The 21,843-nt window shown below is 35.0% G+C and overlaps 1 protein-coding gene across 1 annotated transcript in view; it reads left to right on the forward strand.

Annotated features, from left to right (window-relative positions):
- MTBP (MDM2 binding protein) overlaps positions 1-21,843 on the forward strand; it is a 70,280-nt gene that overhangs the window by 38,659 nt on the left and 9,778 nt on the right. The window contains exons 14-17 of the mRNA XM_032415969.1: positions 4,894-5,055; positions 9,859-9,976; positions 14,327-14,482; positions 17,274-17,369. Coding sequence (XP_032271860.1) covers positions 4,894-5,055; positions 9,859-9,976; positions 14,327-14,482; positions 17,274-17,369 — 532 coding nt within the window. The remainder of the gene's footprint in view (positions 1-4,893; positions 5,056-9,858; positions 9,977-14,326; positions 14,483-17,273; positions 17,370-21,843) is intronic.

The following is a 21,843-nucleotide window of genomic DNA, read 5'->3' on the forward strand; positions in this document are numbered from 1 at the left end:
TGCTGATTCATTTTTAGACTTTAGTCAAATATTTTTCTCCCAAATATTTTCTCACTTGTGTGCAAATTCATTTGTGTAGAGAATATTTTTTGCCTAGGTAAATTATTCTGCTCATAACCTTGTTAAACTTCATCTGTTTCCTCTTTCTTTTTCGGTCATTAAGGCCAGGAGGAAGTCTTACACTACTCTCCAAATAGCCCAATTTCATAATATAATTGACTACTTTAATAAGCATGGTCCGGTTCATGATTTAAGTTTATTTTTAACATTAATAAAAATGTAGAGCTAAATTCTGAAGCACATTACCTATTGTGCATCTTTCAGATGAAAACAAACCATTGATAACTTTTTGTTTAGATGGCTCCCAGCAGATTGGCAATAAAGCTTTTTATTTTCTCACTAAGAAGATATAATAATAGCAGCATATTTTACAGTCTTACTTTACCATTACCAATGTTCTTGAGTGCAGGAACCATGTGTTACTTACCTTGGATCACAACTGGAATGACCCTACCAATATCCACATTGCTATGATGGGATTTTGCAGAGGCGTCGTTGTAAAGCTGATGTTCTAAAGTAGAGCCTCTAGGCTGGCTATTTCCTTCTCAGCCTACTCTCTTGCATTATTTATGTTTCAACCTCATATGGTAATGGGTTCTAATCCTCTGTGTCTGAGGGCACAGCACAGTGCTTTGTAGACAGTACCTAATAAATGTTGGAGTGAATTCTCTGTGCATTTACAATTTACTATTTTATTATAGAAGAAAATGTTATTAGTCCAGAAGTGTTTTAAAAGTGTAATATTTTTATAAAAGTAATACATGGGTCTAGTTTAAGATGCAAATGGTATTGAAAAACTTCATGTGGAAACCAGCAGTACCCTACTGTCTCCTCTCCATCTTTCAGTCTCCGTCTGTAGGCAGTGACCCACAGCTGTTCCAGCTGGTTTTCCTAACATTTCCTCCACTTTTGTTACTAGTATGTGTATGCTGCTGTTTATTAATTTGCCAGTTTCAGACATTATCTTAGCATCTAACTATGAAAGATAAACATTTAGCTTTCTCATATCATCTTCAGTTTCCCTTTCTACCCTTTACAATGAAGTCATGAATTTTGGTTAAATCAGTGGTTAGTTTTAACATTATTATCACTATATGCATAAGTTTACCACTGAGTCAAATAATATACGATGATTATCACTCTTTTGTATCATCTTTGTTTTTCTTATGGTTGATGATCATTTTTAATTTGCCCATTCCTCTGTACAGGCAAATTTTTTTTTTTTTTAAGATTTTATTTATTTATTTGACAGAGAGAGAGTGAGAGCAGGAACACAAGCAGGGGGAGCAGGAGAGGGAGAAGCAGGCTTCCAGTGGAGCAGGGAGCCCGATGAGGGAGGGACTCGATCCCAGGACCCTGGGATCATGACCTGAGCTGAAGGCAGACGCTTAACAACTGAGCCACCCAGGCACCCATGGCAAAATATTTTTATGTTTTTCCAGAGGCTCCAACATTTTTCTACACACTTATCATTAAATTCATTGTATGTTCAAACACAGCAGTTCCTTTTTATTTCTCTTTATTTTTTCAGAGTGTTTAATATTTTGTTCTGATAACGGAACATTTTAGAGACTTCTCTTTCTTCTTTCTCCTCTTTTGGAGTCTCCTTTTTTCTAGACCACTTGTCCTTCTTGGATTACTCCCTTGTTTGGTTGGAGCATATCTTTCAGTAACTACTTTGAGTAAAACTTCATGGAGCGTAAATTTTTTTAAGCTCTTGCGTATTTGAAAATATCTTTACTTGACTGATAGGTCATAAAGAATCCTAGGTTGAAAATCATCTACCTTCAGAATTTTGAAGACATTGCTTTATTATCTTCTGTGTGACTGTGTTCCTATTGAGAAACCCAATTCTATTCTTATTCTTTATAGTGTTTTATTTTTGGTTTCTTTGTTTTAACGCCTTTCTAGAATGTTTATCTTCAGAAGCTTTGGCCCTGGAAGCTTTACTCTGAATCATGGTGTGTATGTATGCTCTGTCCTCTCCCTCTGTCCTCAATTTATTAAGCTATGTGTTTGATGAGCCATTTCAATAGAAGATTCACATTCTTAAACCTGAAAATGTTAATAATTTTTCTTTCCTTTTCTGTTTTTTTTTCTTTCTAGAACTTTTATTAGTTATATAAAAAATACCTGGACAGAACACCTACTTTTCTGGACCGAACACCTAATTTTCTTTCCTATTTCCATATTGTTTTCTTTTTGTTCTAGTTTCTGGGCAATATCTTCCATTTTATTTTAAGCCCTTTTATGGAATGTTTAAAATTTGAGCTCTCATGTACTTAATTTTTAAAAGTCTTTTCTTGTTCATCATCTGTTCCTTTATTAAAGAATCCTGTACTTGTTTCATGGGGTGTAGTATCTTCTCTTAGTTCTACGAGAATATTAATTATAGCAAGCTTTCTTTTGTTCCCTGCAGTGTTTTTGTTTCTGCTGGGCTCCTTTTTCCTTTTTGCTTGCTTTAGTCTCTCTTTTTCATCTTGGACTTTTTCTATTTTGAGGGTCCCAATAAATAAACCCCCTTACTCTCCCAAAGTTGGAACCAATTGAAAAATAAAACTAAGAAACACACTGATGGAGATAAATAACAGATAAAAGCTGTATTGAAGGATATGACTTTTTAGATCTATGGCCAGGTGAGTTTTCTGAACACCCAGAATTGAATTTCCCCCCCTTGAATGAAGAACTAGGCAAATGAAGATCAACCCTGTGGGGGCAGGGTTACCGCATTGTAGAGAGCATGCATCCTGAGGACTTGCTAGCTCAGAGGAAAGTTGGAGAGAAGGATCTGATCAGAGCATGCCTTGTTTCTTCTCCAGACTAGCTCAGTGAGTGACAGGAGGGAGATAGGAGCTAGAAGTGTTACTGGATCAAAGTCCTTCCTTATATGTGTAAACATAAGACTATGGAAATGCAGAGTCCCCTCTTTCCTCAACACCTTTTCTTTTTTTTTTTTATTTTAATTCTTTATTTAAATTCAGTGTAGTTAACATATACTGTATTATCAATTTCAGGGGTAGAATTTAATGATTCATCTTTTGCATATGACACCCAGTGCTCATTACATCAAGTGCCGTCCTTAGTGCCCATCACCCAGTTACCCCTTCCCCCACCCGCCTCCCCTCCAGCAACCCTCAGTTTGTTTCCTAGAGTTCAGCATCTCTTATGGTTTGCCTCCCTCTCTATTTTCGTCTTACTTTATTTTTCCTTCCCTTGCCCTATGTTCATCTGTTTTGTTTCTTAAATTCCACATATGAGTGAAATTATATGATATTTGTCTTTCTCTGACTGACTTATTTCACTTTGCATTATACCCTCTAGTTCCATCCATATCATTGCAAATGGCAAGATTTCATTCTTTTTGATGGCCGAGTAATATTCCTATATATATTTATTTATATATAAATACCATATAAATGCCATATAAATACACACACACATGCATACCACATCTTCTTTATGCATTCATCTGTTGATGGACATCTGGGCTCTGTCCATAGTTTGGCTGTTGTGAACATTGCTGCTATAAACATCGAATCACTGTGTTCCTTTTTTTTTTTTTTTAAGATTTTATTTATTTGTCACAAAGAGAGAGAAAAAGAGAGCACAAGCAGGGGGAGTTGCAGGCAGAGGGAGAAGCAGGCTTCCCGCTGAGCAGGGAGCCTGATGAGGGACTCAATCCCAGGAACCTGGGATTGCGACCTGAGCTGAAGGCAGACACTTGACCGACTGAGCCACCCAAGTGTCCCAAATCACTATGTTCCTTAAATGTCTGGTGATTCTTTTCTGTCTGTACTGTTTTAAATGGGAAGCTTTACATACCTTGCTCTAATATACTATCTGGCAAGCTGCAGTGTAGAGTGGTAGAGTGACAAGTCATCCTGGTTGTGAGCTCCTATCCCTACCTGCACTTCAATATCAGGATGAAGCTCTTTCCTCCAGGGGCATTCAGTTTTTCAAAAGGGGGACTCCTTAATCTTTCTAGTGGAGCATTTATAGCTGCTAGCTTTCCCGCTACGGGGCTTGGAATCAGACCTCTCAGTATGTACACTTCTATTTAGTCCCCCAGTTTTAACCCGTTTCAGTGCTACCTTTCAGTGTGCCTGATGCTGCTTGGGCTGGGACTCCTTTTCAGCTTCTACCAAAAAAAAAAAAAAAAATGAGAACAGAGTCTCCTGGCTGTGAGGGCTGGAGGGTGGGGTAAAGACCTTTAGTTCTAACTGCTCCTTCCCTGAACATCCATGCACGCAGTCCTCTTTTAGCCTGCCTCGCCATCATCTTCCTAATACCTCATAGGAGTGCCTCTCTAGGTACCCAATTGACCCTCCCTCTGCTGCACCAACTCAGCTACCACTCCACCATCATTTTATCTTCCAAAATGTCCAAAACTCTCATTATTTATTGTTTCTGCTTTTGTTGTCCTTTTTTAAATTCCTTTGCTGTGAGTTTAGGTTTTGGGAAGGAGAAGAAACAGATGGAAGTGGCCAAGCTACCACATTTAACTCAAAGTCTTACAGGTTTTATTTTCACGTAAACACCAACGTTCTTAGTGCTCTGCGGTATATTCTGAAAACTTGCAAACTTGCCTTTACCATTCATCACGCATGGTGTGAACAGATTACTTTATTTTTGTTTATCTCACATAACTGGAAATTCTATCATTACCTACAAATTGGATTAAAATAAAAACCTACATAGGAATGTTGATTTGCTGGAGAAATTCAACTGTTTTACTTTTGAAAATATTTATCATGAAAGAGTAGTATATGTACTTCTTGAGAGTCTTTAAAATAATAGTTATATGGTTAATCATACTGTTTTGTTGTCTTACAGAAAGGAGAAAGTTGGCAAAGCAGCCTGAAGTAGTTTCTGTTGATGAACTCAAAAGTCTATTAATACTCACAAGGGAACGCTTTTTAGATCGTTTTGATGCCTTTATTCCTAAAACAATTCCAATAAAGACAGACAAAATTAAAACCTCCAATATGTTAAATGGTAAGTTTTTTGTAGAATACTGGTTCTTTTTGTATGTATTTCTCATCATTTAAACATTAAAAAATTTCTGTCACTTCTTTCATTAAGCATGTTTAATATAATTGTTTTTGAGCAGAGGGAGAAGCACTTTAAGGTGATTCCTCTTATTAATTTTACTAAGCTGCTAGAATGGGCAGATTTCTATTAAGCCATATTTTCGGAAGATGAGAATAGTAGAACCTACACAGTAAGTTGACTATAGTTAAAACTACCTACAATAAGATGCTCTGCATTTGCCATTCATTGTAGTAGGAACGGTCACCAAACTTCACTGAAGGAGCAGGAAATCATTTCTATATTAACTTGCAACTCTTTGTCTTTTCCTGGTTCCTGTTCTTGTGATGTATTTGGATACAGTGAAGCTTTACAAGATCTAGCAGGAAAGCATTTGATGATTGCCTGGCATTTTAAACGTACAGGGTAATTTTTTGTTTTTATTCCTTGAGAATCATTTTTATTCCATTGGTTAATAAGAAAATGACCAAAGAGTCAAGTTAACAGTAATATTTGTGGGGTACCTTTCTCTGTTTGACACCATAAAGGTATACATAGAAGTAAAAATTTGGATCCTTGACTTTCAACAGGTTATGATCTATTTCAAAAACAAAATATAAATACAGCACACAGTGCCGTTTCAAGAGCCCAGGCTCGGGAGCTCGCTTGCCAGGGCTCAAGTCTGAGTTTTGTCACTTGTTCTCTGAGTGTTGTTGGGCAGTTATCCCACCTATCCCTGCCTCTGCCTCCTCATGTTTAAAATGGGCTTAATAATATTACCCACTCACTAGGGTTATTGTGAGGATTAGATGAGTTGATGCATATAAGAACACAGTAAATGCCAAAGAACTATTAGCTGTTTGTATTATCATGATTGTCATCATGACGTATCAGTACGAATGTTCAGTAACAGTGCAGAGTAATCTGACAGGTGTTGGAGACAGTGCAAGGTTACTTGTAAATGGGGGCATGTGTTCAGTAAATGAGAGACACAGTTTCTTGGTTGCAGCCTGGGCTCTGGAGCTGGACTAACAAGGTTGGATGCGGCTCTGCAGCTTACATGCTGTATGACTTTGGGCAAGTTTTCTAACCTCTCTGAGCCTCAGGTTTTTTTTCATCTTTAAATGAGAGATGACATATGTTGTTATGAGGATTAAAGGTATTATTTATAAATTGCTTAGAAAGTTGCCTGATGTGAAGTGCTATATATTTGTTTTTAAATAAATGAATGTGAATTTAGAGGCGAGGAATATAACTAGGGTAGGATAGTCACAGAACACTTTGTTAGGAGCGAAGGGACTTGGATGTAGGCCTTGAGTGATGCATAGGATCTGGGTAGAGTGGAGAAGATAGGATTTTCCAGGGAGTAGGAGCTGCATACCCAGAGTCATAGAGGTAAGAAAGGGCAGACTGAGTTCCAGAGAAAAGTTGGCTTACTCAGAGAATTTGTGCAGGAGTTAACAGTTACAAGGTAGGAAGGGCTGTGATCATTGCACAGGTTTTTCTGTAAGTGTGGAAATGTGTCTTATAGTTACTCATACAAAGTCAAGTCCTAGGACACTATTAACACCCTGAGCTTACAGGGGTGCTCATCTTAAAATGTAGATCAGATTATATCACTCCTTTGTTCAAACCTTTGTCATTGCTTTCCATTGTACATAGAATGTGTCATCCTTAATATGGCTTACAAAAACCCTACAAGATGTCTGCCCTCACACTGATTCTGGCTTCCTCCAGTGTCGCATTTCTGTCTCCTTGGTGCCACAGTCTTTCCATTCCTTGAGCACGTCACCTTCCTTTCCACCTCAGGAACCTGACACACGTGGTGTCCTCTTTTCGGAATACTTTTCTCCCAGTCTTTACCTGATTAATTGACAGTCATTCTTCAGATCTTGACTTAAGTGTTACTTCCTCAAAAAGGCTTTCCCAGACCTTCCTCATTTTAAATTGTTTCCAGTGGTACTCATCTTCTGTATCTTTCTTTAAGTTATTTTTCCTATGTTAAATTATATACTATAGATGTAATTATTTATTAACTATTTGTCTTCACTGTGAACCATATGTTCTCTGAGAGTAGGGAGTGTGCCTACTTGCTTTCTCCAGTGCCCTAGAGCCTAGTACCGTACCTGGCATATAGGAGTTCATTCCTCCCAAAATAATACTGAACAAATGAAAGAAACCCTGAAGATTTTTTAGAGCCTGAACTGAAATTTGACAGGTTATACGTTTGAACATGACCCCTAAGAATGGAGTTGTGATTTTTAACATCCTTTGTAGCTTTTGTTTGAGTAAATACATCTAGATGCAAATTATACAGCAAAGGAACCAATAAGGTCAATCACGTTTCATATTCCGATCCCATTCTTTAATAACCATGCTCATTAGGAATTATTGGCAATCATCAAGATTATTGTTTTCCCCTTTTTTGTGTGTATAAAAACTATAGCACTCTAGCATGTGTAACATGAAAATCAGCATGGAGAAAATGTCTTGATTTTCTATACTCATTGCCACAAAGTTGCTAAAAACCTTCACAATGCCAAATGTAATATCTGAACTCAAAATGCAGCAACTGTCTCCTTTACCTCAGGCCACTGGAGCACATAAACAACACTGCATAAATGAGTTTTCTAGGTAATTTTATAAGATCACAGTTTTATTATTTCAAATATTTTAATAAGAATCTTCTAGGGGCGCCTGGGTGGCTCAGTCTTTAAGCGTCTGACTTCGGCTCAGGTCATGATCCTGGGGTCCTGGGATCGAGCCCTGCATCGGGCTCCCTGCTCAGCGGGGAGCCTGCTTCTCCCCATCCCACTCCCCCTGCTTGTGTTCCCTCTCTCGCTGTGTCTCTCTCTGTCAAATAAATAAAATCTTAAAAAAAAAAGAATCTTCTGGTATGTGTTTATAATTCTTGCTTTATTAAACAGAATATGCCAATTATAATATAACCTTTTCTTTGTGATTGTAAGGCTTTGTGTATGTAAGGCTATGATGGCCTCTGTTACTATGCACATATTATCACCTGCTGTATTACTTCCTTTGTGTTTGCCTTGATTTGTGTAGGGCAGGTTTTGAGTCCCTATTTCCCTACTGCATCACTTTCATTTCTCTGTTTCTCCTGTAAAGTAAAACACTTAAAAAAAAACAAAAACAAAAACAAAAAAAAGCAGTGTTCTTGGTTTCTCAGAGGCCCTTTTTGTGCTTTTTGGTTGTCAGCATGTCCTAGTGTCCTCACTGCCACATAAATAAAATATTGTGTCTTACTTTCCTGTAAGAATTATATTAAATTATTACCCAAAAGTACATATGAATGTTTGTCCATCCATTCCTTACTATTTAGCCTATGTCATTTATATTTATGTAAATTGTATAGTCAACGTTAATAATTAATTATATTGTAATATGTAGAACAATTAATGTTTACTTTTATTTAACATGACTTGTGTTCTTTTGAGTTCTCAGCATGTAACTGTTCAGATCTGCTAATGATATTTGCTTTATGATTTTAGTGGAAAGCCATGTCAACATTAAAAAGTAGATTATTTCATTATAAAGTTTATTGCTATATAAAATAGTATTTCACTACCCTTATTATGAAATGGGAAGTGGTATATTTGGATGGTGTTTGGTGGGGGCAATCCAATGTAGTCATTAAAGATATTTTAAAATGTTCAAGGTTAAGTAGTTTAATGAATAAAGGGAAAATAACAAGCAGTTGGCTTCGGTTTTATGTTTAAGTGTTTTCTTTTTTGTATAAAAATTCCTTTACCAAATCACCATTTTGTAAGACTTCAAAGTATAAAATGGTATTTTTGTCAGAATTAATAGTCAGACAACTAATGTCCAGTAATTTTCAGTTAATTTATTAGAATAGTGTGTAATAGCTCAAAACAATATTAAAAACCAGATATTTTGGGAATCCAAAAAGTTGTACAGTTAGTAATTTTGACAGTGTTAAAATAGTTTGGATGTACTAATAATTTATAATGCAAATGGAAGCTGTCCCTTTATGTTTTTGATATGAATTGTAGTGTTATTAGTAATCTCAGTTCATTGCAGCATACTAGCTAGAAGGATAAACACACTCTGGTATAAAATATTTTATTAGTAGTGAAATAACATTTAATGTTAGTGATTTACTTGAAGATGTATACGTTAAGGCATCTTACATTAATGGATAAGTGAAAATTCTTTCTAAGGTAACCTTTATCTGAGAACATCCTATGTTATTTATTGTGTTATTATACTTTTGAGAATGAAGTAATCTCTTTCAAAAATATGAACTTTTCTGGATAATGCTGCTAATTCCTGTTTCTGGTATGAAAATCACATAGTATATCCAATATATTCTCCAGAGAATTGCCTCCTTTTCATTTAATACTAATTTCACACACACACACACACACACACACACAAATAAGCAAGTTATGCTTTTATTCCACAGGAGTCCTCATAGTGCTAATTCATTTTCTGAATTCTAGCTCATAACTTGTATTATGAGGAGACAGTAATATAAACAAAGCTTAACAGTGATTTTTTTTTTCATTTCCAAAAAACTTTTCAATGGCATTTTGCACAGTTTCGGCCATCAGAGATATCCTTAATAAATGCCTGAGGTAAGTAGTGCACAGTTAATCCAACACGGCTTTATATATACATATATGCATGTGCACATGGATGGATGGATCTATCCACATGTATATGTTTTCATATAGCAAAATTCAATATGTTAATAATTTTCAGTACTTACGTAGGTTTCTTTCACTTTAGACACCAGTTCAGTAGAACCTACTTCTTCAAATCTAATGGAAACGAACCCTTTGGAATGGCCAGAAAGGCATGTTCTTCAAAATTTGGAAAGTTTTGAAAAAGCTAAACAAAAAATGAGGTAATATTTAAATAGCTCAGTATTTTTAAATGGGCATTTTTTTCTTAATTCTTACATTGTGTTTATGAAATATAAGTATTTTCTAGCTTTAATAGGAAATAATATTTCCTTTATTGAAGGAATACATGCATACTGTAAGTAGATAGGTAGATAGAGCATTACAGAGTAGGATGTTGAGAAAACACTGCTCTTCCTCACCTGCTACTTACACTTTTGTGTGTACATAATCATTGTTAACATTTTAGTGGATCCCTTTCCAGACTCTCTCTCCTGCTCTATGTTCTGGGTGTTAGAAGGTGGAGGAGAGACAGTAAAGTATCCTCCAAACTGAGAAGGCACTTGGAAATATAAAAACGAAGCAAACCATTCCATACCTTCCACACGGAGTTTTATTCAGAGTAACTTACTGACGGGGTTTCAAGCGGATGACAATCCAGCACTGTGCAGCTATTCTCCACAAAGTCCGGACCTTAATCTACAGATTTTATAAGAGTGAGGGGATGGGCAGAGGTCATTGTAGTGAGGTCAAAGGGTTTAACAGATCTGGGGGAGCCATCTCTGTGCCAGAGAGGAGAAAGGGGAAGAAACTAGGCTGTCTCTCCTAGTTAACCTTAACAACTTTAGGGAAGATCAGAACAAGCCTTTCCACATCCTGGTCAGGGCACACATCAACCTCCAAGGGGCCTGGAACACGTAGTCCTAAGAGAGGTTATTGCATGAACGAGACGGAGGGCCAAAGATGGAGTCAGTGTTGTCAGCACTCCTACATCTGGGATATTTTCTTGACCTATGCTTTCATCTTTTAAGTTTTTTGATAGTCATACTTTAAATTCCTAATAATTTTTTTTTGTTCTCAACTCTGTTTTTTCATTAGCGATCTCTTCTTTTGTTAATAATGAGAATTCAGAAGATACTAAAGGATGTTAATTGGAATCTTCTTTTAACTTGTTTTCTCTGTTCCTTAGATGATCTCATTATCCTTGTATCTGTTCTGTTTGTTCCTCTGGTGTTTTTTTCTTATGTGTAGCTTTCCTTCCACGTCTGATGGTCCTTGATTGTTACTAGGTCGGAATTTAGTACGAAGCTGCTTTATATAGGTAGTTGGTGTTTATTTTCTCTCTATATGTGTAGTCATGTTTCTCGCCTGTTCTCATTTGAATATCGTGGGTAGGGAGAGTGGAGTGTACCTAGTAAACTTTAGGGCACCTATGGGGGTATCAGAAGGTAGGCAGCCTTGGTCCTTCACCCAAGACTGAAATAACAGGGCTTTATTCTGGGGGCATCAGCACGGAGACTGGGACAGGTACCTAGTTCTGGATCTTCAGAGAGCAGTTTCTCTGTTTTTCACTTGGAGATAAAATTGCAGGGATAAGGGGAGGTGTGGGAGGGTGATACTTGAACAACTGTTCTAGTAGGGTTCTTAAAATACATTGCCTGATTTCTGCCCATTGTCACTCAGCCCATGTGTAGAGTCTCACTGTGGCATTGTGGGATGGGAAGAAGACAGATTCCACATTTTTTTGTAAGTTTCTCTCTCTAGCTCTCATTTACATGCTTGCTCTAGTTTATCCCTTTTGTTTGTTCCATCATTTTTTCATCTTTCATTTCTCAACCTTCTTAGGAATTTAGTGTCTGGTACTTCATCATTGTGATTTCCATTTGTTTGAGTGGAGAGGTTTATCTGTATGATGTTTAATGCACCATCATCTTGAACTAGATTGTTTGTCATTCATGTTCTCAATCAAATATCACCTTTCTCTTAAGCCTTTTATAAATGTTACAGCTCAGTGTTCTCTTTCTTCATTAAGCACCCAAGGACTATATCATTACTTCTTTCATGAAGCTTATTTTATTGCACCTTTTTTTTTTACCTCATTCTACATTGGTATATCTATCTCCTTTTACTGTCCTTACCTCCTTTCTCCTACTCAAATCATACCTATATTACTAAATTACACGCAGTGATTATGAGTCTATACATTATCATCAGTGAACTCTTTTTAGTATCTTCCAGTGATATTTACAGAGTCAGTGCTCAAATACTTGAGAGTACGTCACAGTATGGGGAGATGTCATTGAATTCTTGGTTGGGAACAAAAGTTACTTTGCATATTTTCAGAATTTGTATTGTGTTAAAATAGGCTTAACTGGAGAATTAAGGATGCTTTACATAGTGAAATTCAGAAGTCATAAGAATTTGGTTTTGGAAATAATACATTATATGTTTAAAAAAAGAGGAAGATAGTAGGAAGGGAAAAATGAAGGGGGGATGTAGGAGGGGGAGATGAACCATGAGAGACTATGGACTCTGAGAAACAAACTGAGGGTTCTGGAGGGGAAGGGGGTGGGAGGATGGGTTAGCCCGGTGATGGGTATTAAGGAGGGCATGTACTGAATGGAGCACTGGGTGTTATATGCAAACAATGAATCATGGAACACTACATCAAAAACTAATGATGTAATGTATGGTGATTAACATAACATAATAAAATAAAATAAAAGAATTTGGCTTTGGACAAACTCACCTGTTGTGTGACTTTGTTGCCTCATCCGTAAGATGGAGATAACAATCCCAGTTCTACTTCAAAGTTGTCAATGCTTAATGAGATGATGTATGAAAAAATACTTTGTAACCTTGCAAACACTGGACAAAATAAAGTGCTATTATTTTATTGATTGATTGATTGATTTTAAAACCAAGATATATCTTGGTGGTGTAATTTATCACAAACTGGGCTTTGAAATTGCTTTGATATCTTTGTGTCCAGGGTCCTATATAAATGCAAATTATACATGTCCCCAGTCCGCCTAGCCTATAAAATGATTAGGAGTAATATTCATTAAGAAACCTTTGTGAATCACAATTAGAGAATAGCTATATAGAAATTAAATTAAACTCATAATGTAGTTCCTACCCTCTTGGAGTATGAAGTTCAGAGAAAACATTTGAGTATTTTCTTGTTTGACTATTTTTATTAGATTTATATTTTCAATTTAAAAATAAAGGGGACAGGAGGGGGAAAGGGACACACTCTTGGTACATTTTTGATCTTTATAGAAATAGAAGTCTAAAACTATAATGTCAACATTTTAATCATATAATCACCAATAAGTATGCTTGATTGGAGTGATTAAATAATCAGGAAATAGTATTAATAGAAAGTCATGAAATTAATTTTCTGCGCAGGTATTAAAAGAGTTTATTTAAGCTTTGGTGACAGAGCAATAGCATGGTCTGACTCAGTGCTTGATAAAACCATTACCATTCTCTGAAAGTAAAGTATTTTCCTTTTTCCAGTTTTTAAGCTTCCTGTGAGCTTTTTGGGTTTACAGAGGGAGAGTGTAGATAGAAATAGTACCTAATTCAGAGTCAGTCTGGTTCTGTCATTTTAAATGGCTGTGTCACCCTGGGCTTGTAATACAAACTAATATGTGGTAGTATCTTTATCTGAAATTAGTAATAATTCTTTCCTAGGTTGGGTATGCTGACTTTCACTTTAGAAAGTACTTATTTTCAGGTGTTCATTTTGAGATAAGACTTGTTCTGTCTTTGTCAAGGAAATTTGTGAGGATTAAGAACATATTGTATCTAAAGTAGTTTGAGAAGTATGAACTCCTGTATATATTTCAGGTATAATAATGATCCATTGCTTATTCATAATGTTATAATCATGGCTAGGAGAGACCTTGGGAGAGATTTTTGATTACTGTCTCATTTCATGGTTGTGCTTCAAGTAATCTTTGAAGTTCATAGAAAATCTTTCAAGTTCATACAGTCTCTACCATCAAAATTTATGAGATTATGGGGTTTCAGAACGTACAAAAACACTTAGATTTAAATTTTATAAAATTGATAACTTCACACTACTAAATAATCATGCCATCATTTATTTTTTTAAAAGATTTATTTTAGAGAGAGAGCAGGGGTGAGAGGCAGAGGGAGAGAGAGAATCTCAAGCAGACTCCCCACTCAGTGTGGAGCCCAACGCGGGGCTTTGATCCCATGACCCTGAAATCATGACCTTGGCCTAAATCAAGATTTGGATGCTCAACCAACTGAGCCACCCAGGTGCTCCTCATGCCATTTATAAAGAATATAATTATGTTTATTTTAGTTAAATAGTAGCATTATTGACATGGTTAACTACAAATTTCACTGTGACCTACAGATTTTTAAAAATATACTTTTATACTAAATGATTCACAAAGATTTTACTTTATTTTCTTTCCTAAATATATAGTTCTGTAGTTTTCTTTGTCTGTTGTTCTGGTTTCTGCTCATATCACCTTTTCCTGACTATGGTGAATTCTAACCCGCTTTTAATAATCTACATAACATTGTTTTCTCAGAACTGGTTCATTACCTCGTTCATCTGAACAGTTGCTGGGTCACAAAGAGGGTCCACGGGACTCGATCACATTATTGGACGCTAAAGAATTACTAAAATTCTTTACCTCAGATGGGTTACCAATTGGAGATCTTCAGCCTTTACAGATCCAAAAGGGGTAAGTTATAAACTTATAATTGCCAATTAATTTTTTAAAAATCATTTTAAAACACATTGCATCTCATTTCCTTAGTTAATCGATGCCCTATGCTGCTTGGGCAAAATTCACATGTTTGATCCCAATGTTTATCAGTTGGACTTAATCCTCACATTTTACCTTAGCCGAATGTCCTATTATTTTGTGTTATTGAATATAAGGAAAACAAGGATAATAAAAGCAAGAGCAACCTCAGTTTATTCCCTACAGAGGTCAGTAGCTTCTACTTTGTATACAAAGGACAGTGCTATTTAAGGAAAAATTATAATTTGGCTTGCAAATTTTTAAAATTATTTTTCTACATTATTCTCTAGTTCTGATTTTGCCATGACCTGTCGTGACATTGTCATGTCAGGCCTAATATTAGCAAAAAGCACAGCCTTTCAACTGAAGAGAACTGAAAAGTTTAATAAAAATGCTTTTGAAACTATAATATTACCGAGTACTCAGTGTCTATATGAATAGTTTACTGCTAATTTGACTTCCAAGACAACTTCCACTAAGTTACTAGTTAATAAATACCAGATGTTGCTGAAGTTGACTTAATTACAGGTAAAACTGTGATGTCAGTTACTTGTGAGATTTGAATCATTTGATCACTATCCCATCTTAATTGTTAATCCATTATTTTGAAGACCTCCCAGAGAACCTTAAAAATTATAGATCATTTTAATCACTTCTACAAAACTTGTTTTGGCAAATATTGATTTTAAAGGTATACTTTGGAAGGGATTTTTTGAAGGTAGTTGTATATCAAAAATAATCCTGGACATATTGCCTTCATGTGAATGTTCACTAGAGAGAGAGAGAGAAGGAGCAACTTTGAAAGCTTGAGGATCTTAATTATGGGTTTTAATGACTTAATGATCTTAATGACATAAAAGTTGTGTAATTTTTCTTTCCTCATAGCTTTGAGAGATTGGTAATCTTTTTTATGGGAATCAAGACAGTGAAGAAGTATATACACATTTTTCATCTATTTAGCTATCAGATTATTGTCCTTCCAGATCATTAGGTGTGAACTGACAAAGTTGAACAGATTTGCCAAAACTGAGTTATATAGGTTGTACTCTTTTTGAACAGAGTATCTTTCTAGATGCAATGTTAGGAGATACACTTGTAGGGGAGATACTATTTTTTCTGTAATTTATAGGTATTTTATTTAGGGAAATTTGATACAGTTCCTTCGTGTTAGTAAAGAATGACATCATTACCCAATAATCTTTTATCAACATTGAAGTTGAAGAATGAGCTTTCCTAACAATGAATCAAGAACCTTTGGGCTCTTATTAAAATGTCTACCTATGTAAGGAGCTATTGAAATGTTCAAGAAAGTGCAGGTATGACTCCTGTGTGTATACCAAAGAAATATTAAACATTGACAAAATACATATTAATTAAAACGTTTCCTTTGGAAAGAATAGGTTGTGAGTAAATCTAAAGAAAAATACATAAAGTTGCTGAGAGTGTTGAAATAAGAAATGGAAGACACCCAGGTAAGGGAAAGAAGTGAAATGCTAGGTGCCTAAATCATTTTATATTAGGAAATTATGCATTTTAATAGTGAGTCATCAAAATACTGGGGTCATTGCAATTAATTAGTGTTATTTTTTTGTGAAACACTTCAAATGGATGCATTAGAATATAAATTCTGTTTTCTAAGGTTCATACTTAGCATATGCCTTACATTTTAATGTAATAATTTCAAATGCTTATTATAGTACCCTCAATAATTTTCAGTGGCAAGTGGGCAGTTTTCATTATTAAAGCCATAGGGCAAAAAATGTGAGAGCACACTTATTCATGGAACTATACTATCTGCTTGCCTTTCTATATACCGTTTCCAAGTCTTCTGAATTGAGGCCCCTGGTATTTCATTCTATTAACTATGTAAAAGCACCATTGCATTTTTCTCCCATTCCCATCTGACCTGTTCTGAACTTCAGGAACATGATCCAGTGCATTAGAACAGTGCCTCTCAACTCAGGAAGAGAAAGGCGAGGGTTGCGGGGAGTGGACACCTCTTAGAATAAGCAGGAGAGCTTAACCTAATTACAGTGACCTTTTTCTTCCTGAGATTTTGATATACCCCTGCAGGTCTGGGTAAGGAAGGGGTTGAGCATGAATATTTTACGTAAGCTCACCATATGATTAGTTCTCACATACCTGCTGATTGGAAATCTACTTCAAAAGCATAATGGAAGTCAGCAGTCTCCATATCCTTTGATATTTAACAGGTTGCTAACTCTTAGAGTAGGTGTCAAGATGCCTACATTCCCAGGCAAAGAAAAATCTGGATCCTTCATGTGTTATAGTAGGAAGTAAATACTTTTGTTACCAAAAGATTTGAATTGACTTTAATTATTTCCCAGCAAAAAAGAACTTAACTAAATGCATAAACATTAGTTCACTACACCAAGAAAGAGAATCCTTCGGGAATAATGCTGCTTCTTGAATTTCCACTACAAATCATTTTTCATTCTTGATTTATCCATTTCTCAGAATAGTTTTGTGAAATGAATAACATCATAACTTCAGAAACTTGAGGCACAGAAAATGTAAGTGACAGAACCCACTTAGGCTTAACCTTGTTTGATTTCTTTCTTATGCTTTCTGATGTTACATAATTTTTATCCCATATAAGATTCACTTACAGAGAAGGAAGTCAGATTTCGTCTTTTAGATGCTTTCTTGAACTTTCTCTTTTTCACTAAATAAACTTTAAATACAAATGAAAAACTTCTTGTTTTAGGGAAAAGACTTTTATTCTGACACCGGAACTTAGTCCTCGGAAACTTCAGGGTTTACCTTTTGAAAAAGCCTCAGTGTGTCATTATCATGGGATTGAGTAAGTTTTTATTTACACTTTACTCTTCTGCGTGTTGCTGGTGAGGCTTTTCTTTTGTGAGTGTGAAGAGTATCTGTAATAAAATGATGAAGATATAAAGCCAAAGAGAAAGTATATCAAAAAATCTCAGAAAACAAAGCAGTGTGTACACAAATAAGAATTTGTCTTCTATTGTAAAAAAAAAAAAAGTCATTTGATGGTTGATCAGTTTTGAAGCATTTAAATATTCTATTATTACCAGATGTTTTAATCAAAATTATTTTCATCCCTATGTTACAAATGTATATTTATACTACTGGTTACATTAATATTTCCTGGTCACTAATTACATTGTAATTACTCAGAAACTATTAGATGAAATGTGTTCCCATTTGTAATATGTTAATTATTTGTAAATTTTTCTAGAATTTTAATTGACCAGCTTGAATAAAATTTCAAAGAATTCTCTTGTATAAAGGGATTAGCAGTTTCTGAGGTTATGTGCACATCTACCATTTTCACAAGGATGAGAAATTCAGTGATGGTGATAAAATATTTTATGATAGATTTTCAAGACCTTGGCGATTCATTTTGTAAAATATTTTGCCTGAAACATCCTATTTTGATTGGCTTGTGAACTTAATCTTTATTTCATGTAAACTTTAAAAATACGGATAGTCATTCACTCAGAGGCTAAAGATACAAAGGACAATTATTTCTGCCCTTAAGAAGCATATACTATTATGGGGGAGAAAGAAAACACATAATTTTAGTAGAGTATAAATAGTGTTAAAATACAGATATCTGCCTGGTGGATGGAAGAATTAAATGCCAGGAACTATTTGAGATTGTTTCAAAGAGGAAATCTGAACTAACTTTGAAAGAATGAATAGAGTGTACCTGGCAGAAAAGGCAATGTCTGGGGGAGGAACAAAGTACAGAGTTACAGATTTTAGGAAGATAAACTACATTTCTATTGTTTTATTTTTCATTTTTTATTTTTGTTTATTTTTATTTTTTAAAGATTTTATTTTATTTTATTTTATTTATTTGAGAGAGAGAGGGCTCACATGAGCAGAGGGGAGGGGCAGAGGGAGAAGCAGACTTCTGCCCCTGGGCTCAATCCCAGGACCCTAGAATCATGACCTGAGCTAAAGGCTGACGCTTAACCGACTGAGCCACCCAGGTGCCCCTAGATTTTTATTTTTGAATAAGAGTGATAAACGTATTGTACTATAATAAGACCAAATCATGAAGTCATGAAGGTCACTAGTGACATGGGAGGGAGATTGATCTTTATTTTTGAGGAGTAAAAAACCTTTAATTTTAAACCATGAAATTATATGCTTGGGTTTGTGCCATTGAAAGAAATCTCATTGGCTTTTGATAAATTGAGTTGAAGTATTTCAAGCAGATGTTGAAGGACTAAAATGCTATCAAGGCAGTGAAAAATAGGAAAGAGAATACAAACTAATAGCTATCTAAAGAACCTTAGACCAGCTAGATGTTGGAGATGAGAAAGAAGGAGATGACAAGAATTTCTTTAGGGTTTCTAGCTTGGGCACATTGGATAAATGGTGGTACAATTGAGAAAATATGGAAGGTATGGAAGGCCACCCAACAAGTCATTCTAGGAATGTTTAGTTTCCTTGCTATGTTTAAATAAGATTTATTTCATTTAAAGAGTTTGTGTGTAAGTTTGACACTAGAGGCAAAATATTCAGTTATTTTATTTTCAAGCATCAGAATTAAATTCCCCATTAAAGTCAGATGCAAGACTTTAAAAGATACCTGCTATCACTGCTTTTTCTTTTTTACCCATTGTGCTGAATGTTTCTGTTTTAATCATTGTTTTGGCTAGTCAGTTAAAATAAGGAAAACTAGAGAGCTTAAAAGAGTTATAAACTCTTTAAAAGAGTATTGAAAAGGAGACCATAGAAGTATTTTTTTGTTTTTATTTTTTGTTTTGCAGAGAAGAGACCTGAAAGATTATTAGAAGTAGTAAACTTGGAAAAGTGACCAGTGATAAAATATGTATAAAAAGCCTAGTTTACCTCTAAACCAGCCATTTCCAATTTTAAACACTCTGAGAAAAGATCTCATTCAAAATAGCAATAAAACCATAAATATTAGAAGTATTTTTGGAAGAAATGTAGAATGGAAAAAATTGCAAATAACCTATATTAAGGGACATAAAAACGACGTTGATTACTTGGCGGAAACATGCCTTGTTTCCCTGTGACAGATTCCATATTCCAAAGGCATTAGTTCTTTTGGAAGAAATATAAATATTTAATATAATTTTTAACAACTTTGAACCTTTGGGTGAAATAATTCTATAATTTATCTGGTAAAGAAGCCTCCTTCTTTTTACTTAAAGAATGAGATTAATTTTATCATATAACCAGAAAATTTTATTATAAAGCTATTATAATTACAGTGTAGGACTGGAACAAAATAGGAAATCCAAGGAAAAAAGCCAATATACATAGGAATTTGATCTAATAGAGGAAAAATTTCAAATCAGAGGGCAAAAGATGAAATATTCAGTGGACAGTAGTGAGAATATGATTAAATATGCAAATAAAAATAAATTAATTTAAAATGATTCTTAGTTCACACCAAATATCAAAATAAATCGCAGATATATGCAGAATTAAAAGTGAAAAACTGTGAAAGGAAAGGACTAGTATAAAATTTAGGGGAAAATCTGTTCTAAGTGTAGGGAAGACTTTTTTATTCATTCTAACTGAGGAAGAAACCAAAAAAGAAAAGAATGATAGATTTGTCCTAGTTTTAAAACAGCAATGTCAATAATCAACAGAAGCAAAAGAAATCCTTAAACTAAGGATTAAGCTGAGGAAAATATTTTTTAACATAAATTTGAAGGTGTTTTCTTTTATAATTAAAGAATGCTGGGGCCCCTGGGTGGCTCAGTGGGTTAAGCATCTGACTCTTGATTTCAGCTCCGGTCAGGGTCTCAGGCTCATGAGATTGAGCCCAGCGTCAGCTCCACAGTCAGCACCGGAGTCCACTTGAGATTGCCCTCTGCTCCTTCCCCTGCTCACGCGCCCTCCTTGCTTGCTCTCTCTCAAACAAATAAATAAATAAAATAAATCTTAAAAAAAAAAAAAGATAGCTTACAAATCAATAAGAAAATAAAATATGAAAAAGCTGGCAAAATCTGGGACCATTTGCTTACCAAAGAGGAAATACAAATGACTGATACACATGACAAGTTGTTTTTATCAACTTTTTAAAATTTGCTTTTTAATTTGCATTCTTAATGTAAATTGAAACAACAGTGAGGATACTTTTCACTTATGAAGTCATGTTAGTGGTGAAGGAACATGAATGAGTAAGCCAGCTCATAGAAGTATAAGTTGCTACAACCTGCCTGGAGGGCTATTCATTAATTTACCAAACCCATGCAAATGTTTATAACATCAGATTGATTAATTTATCTTGATGAAAAAAAGTGGTATACACTGAAAGCTATTATGCAAGGGTATTTTCCATAATGTTATTTAAAACAAGAAACATTGTAAATGTCTAACTGTAGGGGCTTGGTTAAATACATTATAGTACATCCATAAAATTCTGTATACAGTCACCAAAATGGCTAAAATTGAAGACTGATAAATAGTGACAAGTACATGGAACAGTTAGAACTGAGCACCTTGCTTGTGGGAGTATGAAATGATATCTCTACTCCAGAAAAGAACTAAACATACTCAGATCCTATGGTTCAGCAGTTCCAATACTAGGCATTTTCCTAAGAGAAATGAAAACACAACTCCACAGGAAGATTTGAAGATCATACGGAGCAGTTTTATCCATAATAGCCCTAAACAGCAAACAGCCTAGGTGTATGTCAACAGAGTAGATAAATAAACTCGTATATGTATCCAAAGCAATACTCCTCAGCAATAACAAGGAATTACATACAATAACATTACACTTCTGTCTGTGTGTGGAAAAACAGTTGAAGAAAGAATTGGAGGACTTTAAAATGAGCAATAGCAACTCCCTACCCCTATAAACAAATAAATCTTTCAGTGACTCTGTTTTCTTTACTCTAAATTTATGCTCCTTAACCTGGGGGCATTGAGATCAAACTAAGAAGGTTGTAGGAGGTGAGCACAGTGAATCCAGGAACATGGTTTTTTCAGGAAGATCTATGTTCAACAGAGATAATGGATCTACTTGGAACAAAATTCTAGTAGGATGTCAAAGTAATTATGAAGCTGACAGGAGAGTTCTCTCTTCCTCATGTTGCTATAAGTCTTTGGAATCCTTGAGCTCTTCCTATACCCAGACATAAAGAATATTTGGAAAAAACATATATAGACTGCTCAAGTACAAATCAGTATTTTCTTAAGACAAAATGAAATATCTCCACTGTTGGCTTGTTTGTTTTTTCACGTATTTTACCCTGGAGTGTTAGATACCATTGATTGTAAGATGCAGTGTTTTCTTTAACAACAAATTAAAC

Source organism: Phoca vitulina, unplaced genomic scaffold (assembly GCF_004348235.1).
Source record: "Phoca vitulina isolate PV1807 unplaced genomic scaffold, GSC_HSeal_1.0 scaffold18, whole genome shotgun sequence".
NCBI classification, from domain to species: domain Eukaryota; kingdom Metazoa; phylum Chordata; class Mammalia; order Carnivora; family Phocidae; genus Phoca; species Phoca vitulina.